General features: G+C 51.5%; 5 protein-coding genes across 5 annotated transcripts; 4 read left to right on the top strand and 1 right to left on the bottom strand.

The window, feature by feature from the left end:
• Nucleotides 1-1,903: 1,903 nt before the first annotated feature.
• On the bottom strand, nucleotides 1,904-4,345 carry LOC117590091 (coiled-coil domain-containing protein 93). The gene is made up of 7 exons (XM_034282436.1): nucleotides 4,136-4,345; nucleotides 3,864-4,072; nucleotides 3,674-3,803; nucleotides 3,316-3,615; nucleotides 2,899-3,260; nucleotides 2,720-2,833; nucleotides 1,904-2,662 (listed from the first exon to the last, which is right to left on the bottom strand). The coding sequence occupies exons 1-7, from the start codon at nucleotides 4,217-4,219 to the stop codon at nucleotides 2,074-2,076; spliced, it is 1,788 nt and encodes a 595-aa protein (XP_034138327.1). The 5' UTR covers nucleotides 4,220-4,345; the 3' UTR covers nucleotides 1,904-2,073.
• Nucleotides 4,346-4,852: 507 nt separating this feature from the next.
• On the top strand, nucleotides 4,853-5,456 carry LOC117592251. Its single transcript, XM_034285888.1, has 3 exons — nucleotides 4,853-4,975; nucleotides 5,029-5,145; nucleotides 5,265-5,456. The coding sequence occupies exons 1-3, from the start codon at nucleotides 4,853-4,855 to the stop codon at nucleotides 5,454-5,456; spliced, it is 432 nt and encodes a 143-aa protein (XP_034141779.1).
• Nucleotides 5,457-6,725: 1,269 nt separating this feature from the next.
• On the top strand, nucleotides 6,726-14,622 carry LOC117582813 (serine/threonine-protein kinase ATR). Its single transcript, XM_034270851.1, has 5 exons — nucleotides 6,726-7,027; nucleotides 7,081-9,289; nucleotides 9,348-9,641; nucleotides 9,707-14,407; nucleotides 14,468-14,622. The coding sequence occupies exons 1-5, from the start codon at nucleotides 6,801-6,803 to the stop codon at nucleotides 14,591-14,593; spliced, it is 7,557 nt and encodes a 2,518-aa protein (XP_034126742.1). The 5' UTR covers nucleotides 6,726-6,800; the 3' UTR covers nucleotides 14,594-14,622.
• Nucleotides 14,623-14,638: 16 nt separating this feature from the next.
• On the top strand, nucleotides 14,639-15,672 carry LOC117582819. Its single transcript, XM_034270865.1, has 3 exons — nucleotides 14,639-14,786; nucleotides 14,843-15,001; nucleotides 15,065-15,672. Exons 1-3 carry the CDS (start codon nucleotides 14,700-14,702, stop codon nucleotides 15,422-15,424), a joined length of 606 nt encoding a protein of 201 aa, XP_034126756.1. The 5' UTR covers nucleotides 14,639-14,699; the 3' UTR covers nucleotides 15,425-15,672.
• Nucleotides 15,673-15,775: 103 nt separating this feature from the next.
• Nucleotides 15,776-16,480, top strand: LOC117592257 (the record flags this gene model as incomplete). Its single annotated transcript, XM_034285902.1, has 3 exons — nucleotides 15,776-15,943; nucleotides 15,997-16,170; nucleotides 16,226-16,480. Coding segments are annotated over 3 exons (597 nt in total), but the record flags the coding sequence as incomplete, so codon positions are not given.
• Nucleotides 16,481-16,558: the final 78 nt, after the last annotated feature.

A 16,558-nucleotide genomic window follows, 5' to 3' on the forward strand; every position in this document is an offset into this window, starting at 1 on the left:
ACAAATTGATGGCAGCGTGGCGGGGTTTGGGTCAGATTAGGGTCGAGTCCTGTTGCTGCTCTTGGGGGGGGGCACTTTGGTTCATTGCTGAAGTTGATTAATGCATCCTTTACTGTGCCTTGATTTAAACTTGTCTGCGGCATATGTATGTTGTCATGTGGATGCATGCCATTGGCCGGAGGGCACTCCACTCTTTGTTTACCAAAGGTGCACTGACACTTGCCCAAAATCGAAGCAGCCTTCGAGTCAGGGTGATTATTTAAATGGCTCGGAAATACGATTCAAGTTCTCTGTGTTCTGTGGTTGCCCCTTCCTTATCCCACACGAACTAACATCTGCGGCCGAGTATTATTGCTTTTTGCCCACGGATACAGGAGGGGGTTGGGTTGCCAGTTCATTGTTTGCGCCCACCAAAGTTCAATAGTTCGAGATAAGAGTTCAGTCACCAAAGCAGCCAAGCCAACAAGTGGTTCACGCTGCAGACAGTCAGGAGCTGGCGCTGGATGAGCATACGTGCCGTCGACATCCTGTCACAGCATGCAGAGACATATCCAGCGAAATCTGGCGACATTGACAGCCCAAAAACGTTTCCATTTACCCACCCGTATATACTCCGTATAGATTTGTGTGCCACAATGACTTTCGCATTCACAATTTCCAGTAATTTGTTATTCAAACACATTTCGAATGAATCGATTATCCGCTTGGCATGCTCCTCCCTCCCTGGATCCCACCCAATCGAGCAAATATGCTGATTGACTTTTGTCAAGGCTTATGCTCCTCCTCCTCGTGCGTGTGTGTTTCTCCCTCTCTTTGCTTTGTTGTAGCGTGTGTGAGTGTGTGGGGGTGTGTGTTTGGTTTGGGGGTGTGGGTGCAAATGCCAGAGCAAATATAAATGAGGAAACGCGGGATCTCGAGCCCCCATGGCCTTTTCCTTTCACTTTTGCCGAAGGGAAAAGTCATGGAACTTCGACCTCCAACGCAACACCAACTCCCACTCTACGACATGCCTGGCTGGGCGCTCCAAGTGTACATATTTAGGTGTGTGTGTGTGTGTGTGGTGTGTTCACGGTGTGATAAGGTATTTAGAGCAGGGCACGGCGCTCCTTCTCATTATCACAATGGACACCAGAAGCGAAGCGAAGCGAAGCGAAGCCGAGACGAGTCAAGTCAAGTCTCTCTGTCAAGGACTCCATCGAGTGTCTTGCTCATGGCTCAATCCAAACACACACACACATTGTTTGGTTTCGCTTTAAATATTTGTGCTAGATGTATGCTAAAAATGTCCCATTGCAGCTGGTCGAAGGTTTCTGCCATGAGAGTAAGTCAGTCAGGGAGCCAGCAGGTGCAGCAGGAGGGTCAGCTAGAAGAGTATTTCTCTGTCTCAATGTCACTTGTTGAATGGAATTGATTGCCACGCAATAAAGTGTAATTGCAATTGCTCAGCTTGAATTCAATGTTAAGGTGCAAGGACATTAATTAACAGAAAGGCACAGTCAGCTGGGGCATGCCCCACTCGCTGTCTCTCTCCTTCGGGGCACCATCTGAAGTGGCTCTGATTGCGCTGCGTGGCACTAAGCGGCCCGCATATTAATTGGAGAATCAAATTGAATGGAATGAATTGAAAGGGAGCGAGTGCGAGAGAGCTTGTGCTGTGGCGGTGGCAATTTGCATTGCTCTACCCCTGCAGATATGCAAATGCCATTCGCTGGCAGCTCCATCTCCACATGGAAATAAACTGCGCTGACCCACGAGCAGGCACCCAAAGTGACATAAATACACATGTAAAGATATGTGAAACTGCCAAAGGTTAAAGTTAAGCATGACAAATGGGGCAGCACTTGATCCCGCAACCGGTGGGGGGAATCCTTGGGGTCCACTCAGTCAGCAAACGAATTCCCAGATAATGGCACTACAATTACGGAGACATAATTTATTGAACAACTTTACTAAGTAATTGCGCGAGGCCCTTCTCGGTTGGGAGGAATGATAGTCGGTCGTCGGTTGTCGTTCGTCGGCACGCAGTGGCTGCCGCACGGATTAGCCATAACTAAATGTCATATTGCTGGGGGGCTAGGACTGCGTCCTACTTCTAATTGACTTGAGTTGCTGCTGCAGTTGGTCGCAGCGCTGGCACTCGCGTGTCAATTGCTTCACGGCCGTGGCGTACTGGCGCTGCAGCTCGAGCAGCGATTGCAGCTCCTCGTTGAGCTCGTCCCGCCGCATGCGCTCCTCATTGTACTTGTGACGCACCTTGTCCTGGGCACTCTTCACCCCATCGACGATCGTCTCGAACTGGCGTATAAAGTCCTCCCTGCCATGGGGACTCATCATGCCCTCGTTGTAGGCCTCACAGATGGAGTTCAACATTGTCAGCTCCTTCTCCAGGTAGCGCTTCTTGTCGTTAAGCGTGTTGTACAGTATGTAATATTGCTTTGTCTCCAAGTGCTTGGCACTCATTTCGTTGTAGAGCTCGTGGAAGCGTCGCTGGTACTGGGCCAGCTCTGTGCGGTCGGGTATTGCGTCCAGCTTGCGTTCAATGGCCACAATGCCGCGATTTCGCTTGGCCAGCTGCAGTCGCAGATCCTTGAGGCGCTGCTCCTCCCCTGCCAAGGCAGCTGCCTGCGCCTCCGCATCCTGCGCACTGAAGGCTTCAAGTTCGCTGCAAAGAAATAGATTTCTTTTAGTTACTTTACACTTGAATGGCAGGAAAACTTACTCAATCTGTTGCTGTAGTTGGGCCAAATCCGTTCTGCAGGACTCCTTGAATTCCGCTTCGCTCTTTTTCAGCTCATCGTGCTGCCGCAACAGCGACTGAACCTTTTCCAGCAGACTAAAGGGATAACCAAGGAACACTCTTTATCAGAAAAAACCAGTCAAAACCTTCTCCCAACTCACTTTGGATCCGCACGCGCTTCCGTTTCCTTGTGCGCCTTCAGTTCCGCATTCAGCGCCTGGAGCAGCTCCTCCTTTTCGCCTGTTTTCTGGCTCTGCACCTTTTCCGCCTCGGCCAGTTGCTCGTTATCCCTGCAGAAGCGTTTCACCTTGTGCTCCAGGGCAATCTTGGCTGCCTCCAGGCGCTTCTGTTGATTTTGTGCCTTCAGTTCCTGAGTATCCGTTTCCATCTCAAGCTTGAACTCAGCATAGTGCTGCTGAAGGGCATGCCGTGCCGTAGGATCCAGATCTATGCGTTTCTGAGTGCCCGAAAATGCTTCCTTTGCCAGCGATAGGCTGCGCAGGTACTGCTCCAGTTGCTCCATCTGCTGGGGGAGTCATTTCAGAGCAAAATTATAACCAAAATTCGTTCTATCTCACCTGATTACCCTCTTCTTCGGCCGACGCTGCCTTGCGGCCAGTGCTTGCCTTGAACATTGGCCCTGGATCTCCGTACTCGAGCAGCGTGAGGCGCACCCGCGTTACTTCATCATCGTCAGCGGCCTCCTGGCGTTTGTACATCCTGAATGGGCTGTAGAGATCCTGAATGTTCTTTATGTTGGCGGAGGCCAGGCGTATTTTGGTCAGATTATCCCTGTCGCTTTTATACTGATAATGATTGTGGAACTCCCCAATGGCAAATCTCTTCAAGCGCTGCCCGCGAACTGCACGATTTTCCACCTGCAAAGGGAAGGATTTTCTTGATTTCCGTTTACAAATCGCTGCAAAATGCTTTTACCGAGGTCTTTACTAGCCACTGGATGACGGGATGAATGGCAAGAAACTCCAGACCCTGCACCTGATGCGGCTCCAAGCTATGTGGACACTTCATATCGATCAGCACCGCAACAATCTTCTCCACGAGGGCGCTGAAAATATACTCGAAATATCACAATGTGTCCCATGAAATTCTGAGGGTTACTGCCTACATTTTCTGTCCTATGGAGAGACTCTCGTGGAAGAGCAGATCCACATCCACGTCATAATCGCAGCATTCGATGCACCAAGTCATGCCGCCCACAACCTTGTCGAAGGCGGACAGGCCCTTGATGCGGGCGCGATAGTAGCCGGCGGCTACGAGTATGTCAAAGGTGTCCTGTTCCTTTGCCGTTGCATCGGAGTCTTCGCGTCGCTCCACCTGAACAGCAACAAGAATGAGCATTACGAAAACGCTTTCCATTGCCGCAGGCTCAGAACTTACCTGAACTTCGCGTCCGTCTTCATCGTAGCGAGTGGCCAACTTGACATTTGGCAGTATTTTCGAGAAAACATCGCGGTTAGCCATGAACCATTAAGCTGGCCGTCGCCAAGGAACTGGAATTCTTTCAAACGAGGCGAACTCCTCCCACAAATAAGAAACTACAGCGAATTAACAGAAAAGCGTAGAAAAACAGCAACAGCAAAATGTCAACAAACTTGTGAACGATAACGATTGGATATAGTATCGATATGCAGTTCCACCGTTTCTGGAATTCGATACTTCAAAACCCATCAATGTATGGCAGCACCATTAATCGTTCATGTCGCCCGCGTCAAATCAATTTTAAAATTAATTTATTCAGAATGCAATCAATATCTGTGCCGTAGGCCACAACCTATAATTTTATCTTTCAACAGCATCGTACAGCTGTTTGGTCTGCTGAACTACACTAACATTGAAATTGATCAGCACTGTACTTATCAGTGGAAAGTTTGGACTCATTATAAAGTCATTAGTTCACTAGGCTAAAAAAATATGAATGCCAAAAGTTGGCTCTTTCAGTTTCTAGCTTGCATGTGACAATGATTGTTCTTATCTGCCTGTTGCTGGTTTTCACAAGGGTAACATTTAATATTTTTCCACTAATTGTATCAATCTAACTCCAAGGACACACTCTGACAGGGATGCACATCCGATTTGATACTCAAATCCACAAAAATGGATTGCAAAACCAATCCGAAATATGTCGACAATGTCACATGCTACGTCAAGGACTTGGGTGGGGACAAATCGCACGTTCAAATGGACTGTACTCTTTTGGAACCGCTGAGGAATGCAACTGTGAGTTGAAATCTTTAAGCGAATAATATCTGAAAAGAGACATCTTCTTCCAGACGCGCATAAAGCTGCATAAAAAGGATTACACTGACCAATATAAACCATTTCTGGTAAACGTTGCCTTTAAGGTGTGCGACCTGATAGCTCGAAAGACTTCCCTGCCCTACGGCCTAGTGATGTGGAGAACAGTGCAAATGTTCACGAACGCCAACCACTCTTGTCCTTTTGTTGTAACGAGCAGCATAGAATTCACCCCACTGAACGGAATAACCCCAAACTAAACTTTTTTCAGGGTCATCTCTTTGCTCGCGACATGGTGTTTGGGGCCAACAATTTACCATCCTCCATTCCATTGGGTGTCTACTGGGTAACCATTACATTCCTGGAAAACTATGCTGGAGGAAGCAAAGCGAACTATGGCACTGTTAATTGGTATTGGGAGATTATGCGACCCAAGAGGAAGCCCAAGAAGAATAAAGTTTGAATTTGAATTTACCGATATCCTCAACGATTCGTACGATATTGCGATACAGCGATAGGCGCCGCAAATTACAATTATCTGGCAGCGCTGCTACAATATGCAGCAGTGCGGTATATTTAAAAAATGATAAGTTATCAGTTGCTCACTGATTCGGGAGAAGGCGCTGCTCATCCCCATATACACGAAGCTGGCAAGGAGGAACTACTGCCACGGCGTGTTGCCGTCTCAGCCCTCCCACAGCTGGCAGTTCAATCCCAATATGGCGCATTACGCTCAGTTGACATTAGGCAACCACCATGTTTGGAAAATGGCTGGAAATGGGTTGATTATCACCCTAATTATGAGTGGAAAATTTTGACTTGTTATAAAGTCATTAGATAGTTAGGCTAGAAGCCAATTAGGGCTAAAAGTTTGCTCTTTCAGTTGCTAGTTTGCTTGTGAAGATGAAGGTTCTTTTCTGCTTGTTGTTGGTTTTCTCCAGGGTAATATATATTATATTTCCACTCATTGAATCTGTCTGATGCTGACACACACACCAACAGGGATTTGCATCCGATTTGGTACTCAAATCCACAAAAATGGATTGCATACCCAATCCAAAGTTTGTGGAAAATGTCACATGCTACGTCAAAGACCTGAGCTGGGAGAAATCGCTTGTGCAAATGGACTGTCATCTCATAGAACCGCTGAGGAATCCAACCGTAAGAAAAAATCTACTCCTTTCTAGCGAATGGTATCTGAGAAGAGACATCTACTTGCAGGTGCATATAAAGCTTCATAAAAAGGATTATACCGACCAGTATAAACCATTTCTGGTCAACATTTCGTTTAAAGCGTGCGACCTCATAGCTGGAAAGTCTTTTATACCCTACGGCCTAGTGATGTGGAGAACATTGAAAAAGTTCACGAACGCCAACCACACTTGTCCTTTTGTTGTAACTAGCAGCATAGAATTCACCCCACTGAACGGAATAACCCCAAACTAAACTTTTTTCAGGGTCATCTCTTTGCTCGCGACATGGTGTTTGAGGCCAACAATTTACCATCCTCCATTCCATTGGGTGTCTACTGGGTAGCCTTGACATTCCTGGAAACCTATTCTGGAGGAATCAAAGAAACCTATGGCACTGTTAATTGGTATTGGGAGATTATGCGACCCAAGAGGAAGCACAAGAAAAATAAGACAGCTTAATTACATTCATCTGGCAGCGCTGCTACAGCAGTGCGGTATATTTTAAACATGAGACAATATATTTTGGTATATTTTATCGATATCCGCGGTCACTCTGTTTTGCCGGTCTTTTGCTTTTTTGATTATTTTGCTGATTATTAAATATATTTGGCGAAATGGCGAACCATCGCAAGGAAATGTGGAAGCTGCTGTATAATCTGGTGAATCGGAACGAAGGTAACTTGTCGCAGGCATACACAGTCATTGAGGACATACTCTGCCAGGAGCCGAGTCTCATCAGTTGCTCGCTGGTGCGGGAGCTAAACAACAAATTCCAAGACACATTTCTGCTGTGGCTGCTGAACAAACTAGCCAAGTGCCTGGGCAAGGGTGCAGATGGCAGGTAAGGTGTGCAATAAAATGATATACAGAATGATGCCTATTATTTCACCACAGCCAGTGCCTCAATCTGCAGAGGAAAATCATTAGTTCCTGCTGCTCGAATCATCCGAAGCTGTACGAGCGCCTGGTGAAGGCCTATGTGGAGGCCCTGCAGGAGATCCATGTGCAATTGAGTGCACTTGACTACAGCGAAGGGTCTGCGAGAAATAACAAGACACTTACGCTGCGGATATTCACGTGTGATGCCGCTCCTCTGCTGGAATTCGATCCCCAATGCACATTCGAGGATATCCAGCTGCCGTTGGACACAGCGGATGCATATGCCAAGAGTTTGATAGCGATACTGCAACATGCGCACCATATTGGTGATGCCACACACGGCGACATATTCTCGGGCAGCCTGCAGCAGGCGCTGCTCATCCTCAAGGAGTGCGACATGGACACGAAGCTGGCCAGCCTGGACTACTGTCACGGCGTGTTGAAGTCTCAGTCCTCCCAGAGCTGGCTGTCCAACCCCGATGTGGCGCATTACGCGCAGCTGATACTGGAGGCCATCACCATGATGTGGTCCATGGCTGGCAAGTGGCTGGAAATGGTTTGCATGAGCCAGCAGGAGCTGAAACGACTCGATGTCTGCACGCGCCAACTGTTGCTTGTGCTGCAGTTGCGTGGCCGCGAGGCCCTGCATCAGAGTTATCTGCTCCTAAATGAGATTCTGGGCTTGTCCAAGAACCTGCAGATCGACGAGGGATTGCTGCAGTGTTTGAGCCACTACGTTCAAGGTGTGCTGGATGATAGTTCGGCGACTTCGATGGAGCAACTGTTGCTGCTGAAGGAGCTCGTGATGAGCCACTGGCGCTCGCATCCCGCGCAGCTGCTGCCACTGTTGGCTCTGCTGGCTGGGAAGCAGCCCGAAATGCGCTCGTCCATCGTTCAGGCCTTGACCCTGTCGCTCTCCCAGCTGCTGCCGCAGAACCAACACCAAACAGATGAGTGGCGGGAAATGGTTGCCATACTGCGAGCCTTTAAGCAGTTGGAGCAGCTCATCCTATGGCAGAACCAACAAGAGTTAATGGAAGGTAAAGACAAGCTGGATTCGGCAATGCTGGCAACGTTCCCTCTGTTGTATGAGCTGCCCAGCGAGATGGACATCAACTGGAATCAATTGTCAACGCATTTGGTTAGCCAGGAGTCCAGGCACCGCTCCAGCGCCGAAGAGCTGCAGATGTACTTGGAGATCTGCGCACTACTTATGCAGATCGCCTGCATACGCCACTCACTGAAGCCGCAAATGCAGCAGCAACTGCTGGCCATTCTCCAGCGGCATCTGTCCGAGGGGCTAGTTCACCTTTGTGCCGTCCGCCTGGAGACGCCTTCGAGTGCGCACACTCAGCTGCAGTCGTTCTATGCCCAGCAGTACATGAGTCTCATTGAGTGGAGCGAGGAGACCTTCTGCCAGTATCTGCCGCAGCTGTATCTCTCGGGATTCCTCAAGCCAGAGCAACTGTTGAAGGCGCTGCCCTGCATAGGACATCCGTCTGCACGGAGTAAAGTGATTCGCCTGCTACTGTGCTTCCAGCTGAGTGCGTTTAAGGTGGAAGATCGCGTGGAGCTCTACTGCCCGCAGTGTCGGCCACTGCCAGATCAGCTGCCGGGCCTGTTTCTGGGCAAGTCAAAGCCAAATGCCGCGTCCAGTCTCGACCTCAGCAGCGCCACACTTGAGCTGATTGTCAAGGATTTGCTATTCCAAGAGGATTCCTCGCTCATTGCCCATCATCTGGATCTGCTTGGAGTCAGCCCCGAGCTGGTCCTGCGTCTGCTTAAGCAGGGCCTCCAGGAAGTGAGTGAGAAGAGCTTCAGTCTGCTGGTTCCAGCGTTGAGCTCAAAGTCTGCCGATTTCATGCAGCAGTTGGGACACTTTATGCTCGCTGCCATCAAGCAAATGCTGGTCAAGCCTTTGGCGGAACAAAGCAAATCGGAGCAGCGTGCCGTGCTGCGCATAATCATCTCCTGTGCGCATTCGGACATCGATGAGATTTGGCTCTTCCACTGGTTCAAGATGACCTTCTTTTTCCTGGTGCACACGCACTCTCTCGTGGCCCAGGAGGCCGTGATGACTGCCACGGAGATGTGTGCACGCCATGGCCTGCAGACGGTGAACCTATGGAACTGGTATAAGCGGGATGCCCTCGATCTGGCCGTGCGTCTGGCTCTCACAGCATACCTAACGGATGGAGTGCGCTTCACGCGTTCCCTGCGAGCGGTGAGTAGATGGGGAAACACTCCTTTTGCCAGCATCTTTATCGATCTGTCTCTTGCAGCTCACCAAAATGCTGGGCTTCTCGTGCGTGCAGGAATTCACCTGCAAGTATCATCGCCTGCTGACGGCCATGGTGCTGCCGCACTGCATTGTGGAGCCGCGCTGCAAGGGCGTACTCGTGCTGATAGCCAAACAGCTGCGAAAACCCATTGCGACGCTCTTCACCATCTCGTTTCTGCGTCTCTACACACATGTTTACCTCACCGAAGAGCCAGAGCTGGCCAATAGTTGCATTCAGCTGGTGGTTACCTGCACGCAATCCAGTCTGCAGGAGCTCATGAATGCGGATGTTAAGGTGGGAGCTGGATCTCGCTACTACTGCCTTTCCCTGCTGACATTTTCCTCTATTACTCTCCACAGCAAACTGTCGCTGAGCTGCTGATTTACTTCAATCGCAACCCCACGTTCGTGATGAAATCATTTCAGAGCCTGCTGCAGCTGTCCGTGGGCAACGAGCAGCCCCTGTCCAGCCAGTCGGCCAATGCGGAGTTTGCCACGTTCATTGCCGAGCGCTTCCTGGGCGTCATCACCTACTTTGAGAGCTGCCTCAGTGAGCCGTCCTTCGAGAAGCCCCTCAAGGAGGAGACGCTGTACAGTCTGGGTCAGATTATGCGCTTTGTGGGCGCGAAACATGTCACCCAGTTCCGCTTCAAGATCATGGCCATGCTCAGTTTTGTGCACACGCTGCAGGAGCCGCGACTGCAGCGCATTTGCCTCAAGATCTGGCACATATTTCTGCATGTGGTTAATGTCCAGGAGCTGGGCCCCTCCCTGGGCCGCATTGTGGCCACGCTGCAGCCGCTGCTGCAGGATGGTGAGAGCGTGAACCAAGTGAACGATTTGTATGAATTTGTGATACTTCGCAATGCCTCGATGCTGGGAAACTTCATCACGGACCTGTACTTCCTCGAGCGCATGGAGAACGTTTCCCCGAACATCCGCGAGTGCATTAAGCGGCACACTTCCCACCTAGACTTGGCCGGGGAGGAGGCGCACTCACCGCCACAGCTGCTCGAGCAGCTGCGCTTCCTGCACAAGCAGATCATCGATGAGTGCCTGCAGGTGCGCGTCTATGGGCTGCAGCATTTGGGCGAACTCTTTGGCCGCCGTCGCACGCAGCTCAACCGAATGATACTCAACGAGCTGCCGCTGGAGCCGCTGCTGGAGCAGATTGTCAACGTGCTGATGGCTGGCTGCCAGCACGACGACCGACAGCTGCAGCTGGCCTCGGCCAAGTGCCTGGGCGAGCTGGGGGCCTTCGATGCGAGCTACCTCCTGTCCAACTACAACTTTGACAGTCCCCAGCCGCTGCCGCTGACCGTGATGTCCGATGATTTTGCGGTGCTGGCGCTGACCGCGCTGTGCCGCGGCTACCAGTTCCAGCAGAAGACAAAACACGTGGACAGCTTCTCGCTGGCCATCCAGGAGACGCTCGCCGTGTGCGGCATCTCGCCCAAGGAGCAGAAGAAGGTGCGCCTCTGGCAGTCGCTGCCTGCGCGCATGCGCCAGGTGATGGAGCCGCTGCTGCAGTCCTGCTACACGAGCTGCCAGCGGGCGAGCAACTGCCAGCAGCAGCCGATCTTTGGCAGCCATTACTCCAACAACTCGTACGAGGAGTGGGCCTTCGTGTGGGCCAGTCGCCTCATCGATTACATTCAGAATGAGGACACGCGGCACTTGCTCAGCTCCTACAAGCCGTGCATCAAGCGGGATGGCAACATGCTGAGCACCTTCTGTCCCTACATTCTGCTGCACGCGCTCCTCGAGTGCAACGCGGAGCAGGGCCAGCACATGCTGGAGGAGTTCCTCGCTGTGCTGCAGGCCAACGAGGAGAGTGCCAGCTCCAGCTCCAAGGCGCAGCAGGAACTGGGCGCCGTCAAGGAGAACGCCTTCAAGATGTTCGAGTCGAAGAAGTACACGGCAGGCGTCAAGCAGCCAGCGGGCAGTGTCCTGGAGCGCAAGGAAGACTCCAGCCATGTGCCTCGACTCGCGGGGAAGCTCTGTGCGGAGTTGCTGGACTTTCTGCAGCGCTGGCTACGCGAATGGCAGCGCATGCACGGCCGCAGCACTGCGGGCAGACCGCCCCAGGATGTGGATGCCAACTATGGGAAGATTCACGAGTTTCTCGGGCGGATACCCAAGCTGTTGGTCTCCCGCGCCAGCTACAACTGCGGGGAGTATGCGCGTGCCCTGAGCTACCTGGAGAGCTATCTAGAGGAGGGTGAGGACAAGTCCAAGCGCATTCGGGAACAGTTTACGTTCCTAGTCGAGGTCTACGGCAAGCTGCTGGACTCGGACTCCGTGGAGGGCGCTGTGCAGGCGCGCAGCTACGACATGAGCGTCACGCAGGACATTCTGGTGAATCGTCTGGTGGAGCGACAGCAGGACATGATCACCTGCTACGAGCAGCTGCTGTCCAGCACGGATAACCTGCAGCCGGAGCACATCCGCGCCATGATCGATGCCTACCTGATGGACACGCCCAAGACGGCTCAGCTGATTGCGGATGGCCTGTGGCAGCGTCTCTCGGACCAATACACGGAGCAATGCTTCAGCGAGTGCAAAGCGGAGCTGCTCTGGCGTCTCGGCAGCTACGACGAGCTGGACGACTGGAAATCATCCTCCAACTGGCCGGCACAGTGCGCCCAAGGCTGCCTGGCGCTGCGCCAGCCGCTGACCACGCGGCCGCAGTTCGACTCGCTGCTGGATGGCATGCGGGGATCGGTGCTGGAGCAGCTGCGCAGTTGCTCCGCCGTGCAGCAGCATTCGTACGCGAATGCCTACGATGCGGTGCTGAAGCTTCATCTCGTCCACGAGCTGCAGTGCAGCCAGCAGCTGGTGGAGCAGCTGCAGCAGGAGAGTGCAGAGGAGCGGCAGGAGCAGCTGATGCGTGAGTACTTTGAGGACTGGCATGCGCGTCTGCAGGTGATACAGCCGCAGGTGCGCGTGCAGGAGCCCATCAACAGTTTCCGTCGCAATCTGCTGTCCGAGCTGCAGCAACGTCTCGCGGATCGCCGACACCTGCAGCCGCATCTGCAGACGGAGCTGGCCAGTCTCTGGCTGAACAGTGCGCAGATCAACCGGAATGCGGGGCAGCTTCAGCGGGCACAACTGTACCTACTCAAGGCGGCGGACTACAAGCCCAGCGGCCTGTTCCTGGAGCGCGCGCGGCTGCTGTGGCAGAAGGGCGATCAGGTGATGGCCATGAACTACCTGGAGGAGCAGCTGTCCATCATTCGTGGGTCGTGCCAGGGCAATGCCAAGCAGCTGTCGCTGGAGCAGCGGCATCTGTACTTCGGGGGCAAGTACCTGCAGGCCGTGTACAATGCCGAGTCGATGCACCTGTGCGCGGATGCCATTCTGCGTTACTTCCATGAGGCCATTGCCGTGCACCGCCAGTCGGAGGGCTGCCACGTGCAGCTGGCACAGTTCCTGGAGAAGATGCGCGAGGCTGGGAGCAGCAAGTCGGGTGCGACGGCCAGCCACGAGAGCGACGAACTGCTGCTCCAAATCATGCTCAACTATGCCAAGTCGCTGAGGTATGGCCGGGAGCATGTCTACCAGTCGATGCCCCGCTTGATCAGCCTCTGGCTGGACACAGGCGAGTCCTCCACCAACCCAGAGCTCGTGAAGAAAATGAACGATCTGCTGAGCAACTGCTGCACCGCCCTGCCCACGCCCATTTTCTACACAGTCTTCTCCCAGATGCTGAGTCGCCTCTGCCATCCCAAGCCCGAGGTGTTCAGTGTGCTGCGCAATGTGATCATCCGTCTCGTGGAGGACTATCCCCAGCAGTCGCTGTGGATGCTGCTGCCGCACTTCAAGTCAGCCACAGCCAACAGGATCAAGCGCTGCAAGTTGGTGCTCACCGATGGCCGGCTGCAGAACGCCGCCTTCCAGAAGCTCCTGCACGACTTCAACTCCCTCACGGAGCGTCTGATTGAGTTGACCAACAAGGACGTTGCCCTGGATCGCAGCTACAAGCTGAGCGAACTGGACAAGCGCCTGCCCAAGCTGTGCAGCCAGCCGGACTTCTCGAGCATCCTTCTGCCCTTCGAGAAGTACATGCAGCCCACGATGCCACTCTCCCTGGAGTCGACCAGCGCAGCGACACTATCCCCGCTGGCGGCAAGCGGCAGCCCTGTCAACTGGTTTCCCTACCAGCAGATCTACATTAGCGGCTTCCTGGAGCAAGTGACAATCCTGCGCTCGGCGGCCAAGCCCAAGAAGCTGACAATTCGCTGCAGCGACGGGCAGGAGTACGATGTGATGGTGAAGCCCAAGGATGATCTGCGACGCGATGCCCGGCTGATGGAGTTCAATGGCCTGGTCAAGCGTTATCTGCACCAGGATGCGCCAGCCAGGCAGCGGCGTCTCCACATACGCACCTACGCCGTGCTGCCGTTCAATGAGGAGTGCGGCCTGGTCGAGTGGCTGCCCAATCTGTCGTCGTACCGCAGCATCTGCATGGCGCTGTACGCACAGCGGGGAGGGGTCATGTCCAGCCGCCAGCTGCAGCAGCTGGCCCTGCCCCTGACCGATCCCATAGAGAAGAAGCGCGATGTGTTCACCAAGCAGCTGCTGCCCGCCCATCCGCCCGTGTTCCAGGTGTGGCTGCGTCAACGCTTCGCCACGCCCCACAGCTGGTATGAGGCGAGACACGCATACATCCGCACCGTGGCCGTCATGTCCATGGTAGGCTACATCCTGGGCCTGGGCGATCGTCACGGCGAGAACATACTCTTCGATGAGCGCAACGGAGACGCTGTCCATGTCGATTTCAACTGCCTGTTCAACCAGGGCGAACTGTTGACCTACCCGGAAATGGTGCCATTCCGCCTGACCCAGAACATGATCGCAGCCATGGGGCCGCTTGGAGTTGAAGGCAGCTACCGCAAGTGCTGCGAGATCACGCTGCGGCTGCTCAAGCAGGAGGCCAAGACACTGATGTCCATGCTGCGGCCCTTTGTCTACGATGTGGGAGCGCAGAGTCGCAACGCTGCCGCCACCACAAAGATCACCAACGACGTGCAGCGCATTGCCGATCGTCTGCAGGGACACGTAAGCGCAGAAATTCTGCTGCAGAACTCATTTCAGAGTCTAATCTTTGCTGTTCCACAGGTTAAGCGCCAGCAGGCCAACAGCATTCCACTGTCCACCGAGGGACAAGTCAACTTTCTCATCGATGAAGCCACCAAGTTGGACAATTTGGCTGTCATGTACATTGGCTGGGGAGCGTTCCTCTGACGCGTCTACACTGAAAGTCATCCATGTAGAACCAAGCAGCGATCAGGGGGGGAATGAAGCATTTATTTGTTTTTAGAGTAATTAAAAATGGATTGAATTTGGATTGATGGTAAAATGTGAATTTAGCTGGCAGTTGCTGGCCATGTACCTCGTGGCACTTGTGGTGCCGCAGCTCGTACTCTGCGGAATGGTGGTGAGTATTTCCTCTATGATTCGTAGCCTAGAATTAATTGTATAATTTATGGACAGCTCTGTGAACCGGCTGTGCTTTATAAAATGAAGAATATCGAATGCTTGGGCGTTGCTCCCTTCTCGGCTAATCCCGTGTGCTACATAAAGCCCATAAACTGGAACAAAGCTGTGGCACACATGGACGTGGATCTGCTGAAGCCACTGCACAATATTTCGGTAAGTGATGTTACCACCCAAAACACATAATACTTCCATAGTAATACCTTCCTTCCTTTTTAGGTGCACATTCAAATCTTCAAGCGGGACTACAGCAACCAATATCAGCCATTTCTTGTGGACGTCGTCGTTAATCTATGCGATATCCTATCCCGCCGTAACTTTATGCCCTTTGGTGTTATTTTTATAAAGATTTCCAGTCGGTTTTCGAATTTCAATCACTCTTGTCCGTTTTCTGGGCACTTAATCGCACGCGGCGCATACGTCGACGAGACCTATGTGCCCAATTGTCCATTGGGGCTGTACAAAATCAACATTACCATTATGGAGAATTACCGCGTCAAGCGTCCAGATCATGCCGGTGGCTTCGTGTGGTATGTCCAGGCAATGACACCAGTCATCAGGAAGAAGCATAAGAACTGAACTTTATATTTATATTGTTGGTTTATATCGGTTTTTCGTTGATTAAATTCGATTTTAAGCGATTTCTAATGTTACCCAAATCTCTGCTGCTCCACTTAGTGTACAATTAAATGTCAGCAACAATTAATTGCGCATTTAAATATCGTTTAATTGCAATACATTTAATTGCTTTTTAAGTGTAAGTTCAACATTTATATGTAAGTGGTATATTTAAATCGAATTTTAGTTGGCATCATGCGTTCGTCATTTGCGTTTCTTATTGGCTTCCTGCTGATTTGGAAAGTGGTAAAAAATATTGTTAATAAAACGTTATAAATATTATAAATTAAGTAAATTTGATTGATTATCCTCCCACTTAAGTGCTGCGAACCCAAAATCGTTTATAAAACAACAAACATAGAATGCACAACCGTTCCAAAGCGCACTGCCAATGCCTCGTGCAGACTGAAAGCCATCAACTGGAATTTGGCAGTGGCAGAAATGGATGTGGAACTTCTACAGCCAGTGAGCAATATGTCGGTAAGCTGGAATCACTCACTAAATAACTACAGGTCTAACATCTGCCCTTGCAGGTTCACATGAAGATCTTTAAGCGTGACTACAGCAATAAATATCAGCCATTCTTGGTGGATGTTGTGGTTAATATGTGCGACATTATTAGCCGCAGAAATTACAGTCCCTATGGAAGATATTTGTGGGGTGTGGTCAAGCGTTATACCAACTTCAATCACTCGTGTCCATTTGTGGTAAGAACTCAGAAATGTAACTTAGGCACTCGTTATGTGTGAGTTTTAATTTCAGGGCCACATTTTTGCTCGCGGCTTATTCCTCGATGATAGTGTTGTGCCCGTCAAGCTGCCACTGGGTGACTACCAAATTGTTCTGTTGGCATTTGAAAACTACGGAGAGAAGCCACCACAGTCCATCGGTTTGATTAAGTTCAGTGCGAAGGCCATGGTGCCAGTGATACCCAAACGAAATAGAACGAACCCAACAAACCGAACCACTGGCCAGGCTTCACAAACTGTCATTGTGCCCGTTCAAATTGGGAAATAATTTGGTTTTAAATTTTTAAAATTGTATTTTATTGTTTATAATAAATATATATTTATTTATATATATATATATATATAC

Source organism: Drosophila guanche, unplaced genomic scaffold (assembly GCF_900245975.1).
Source record: "Drosophila guanche unplaced genomic scaffold, DGUA_6, whole genome shotgun sequence".
Taxonomy (NCBI): Eukaryota; Metazoa; Arthropoda; class Insecta; order Diptera; family Drosophilidae; genus Drosophila; species Drosophila guanche.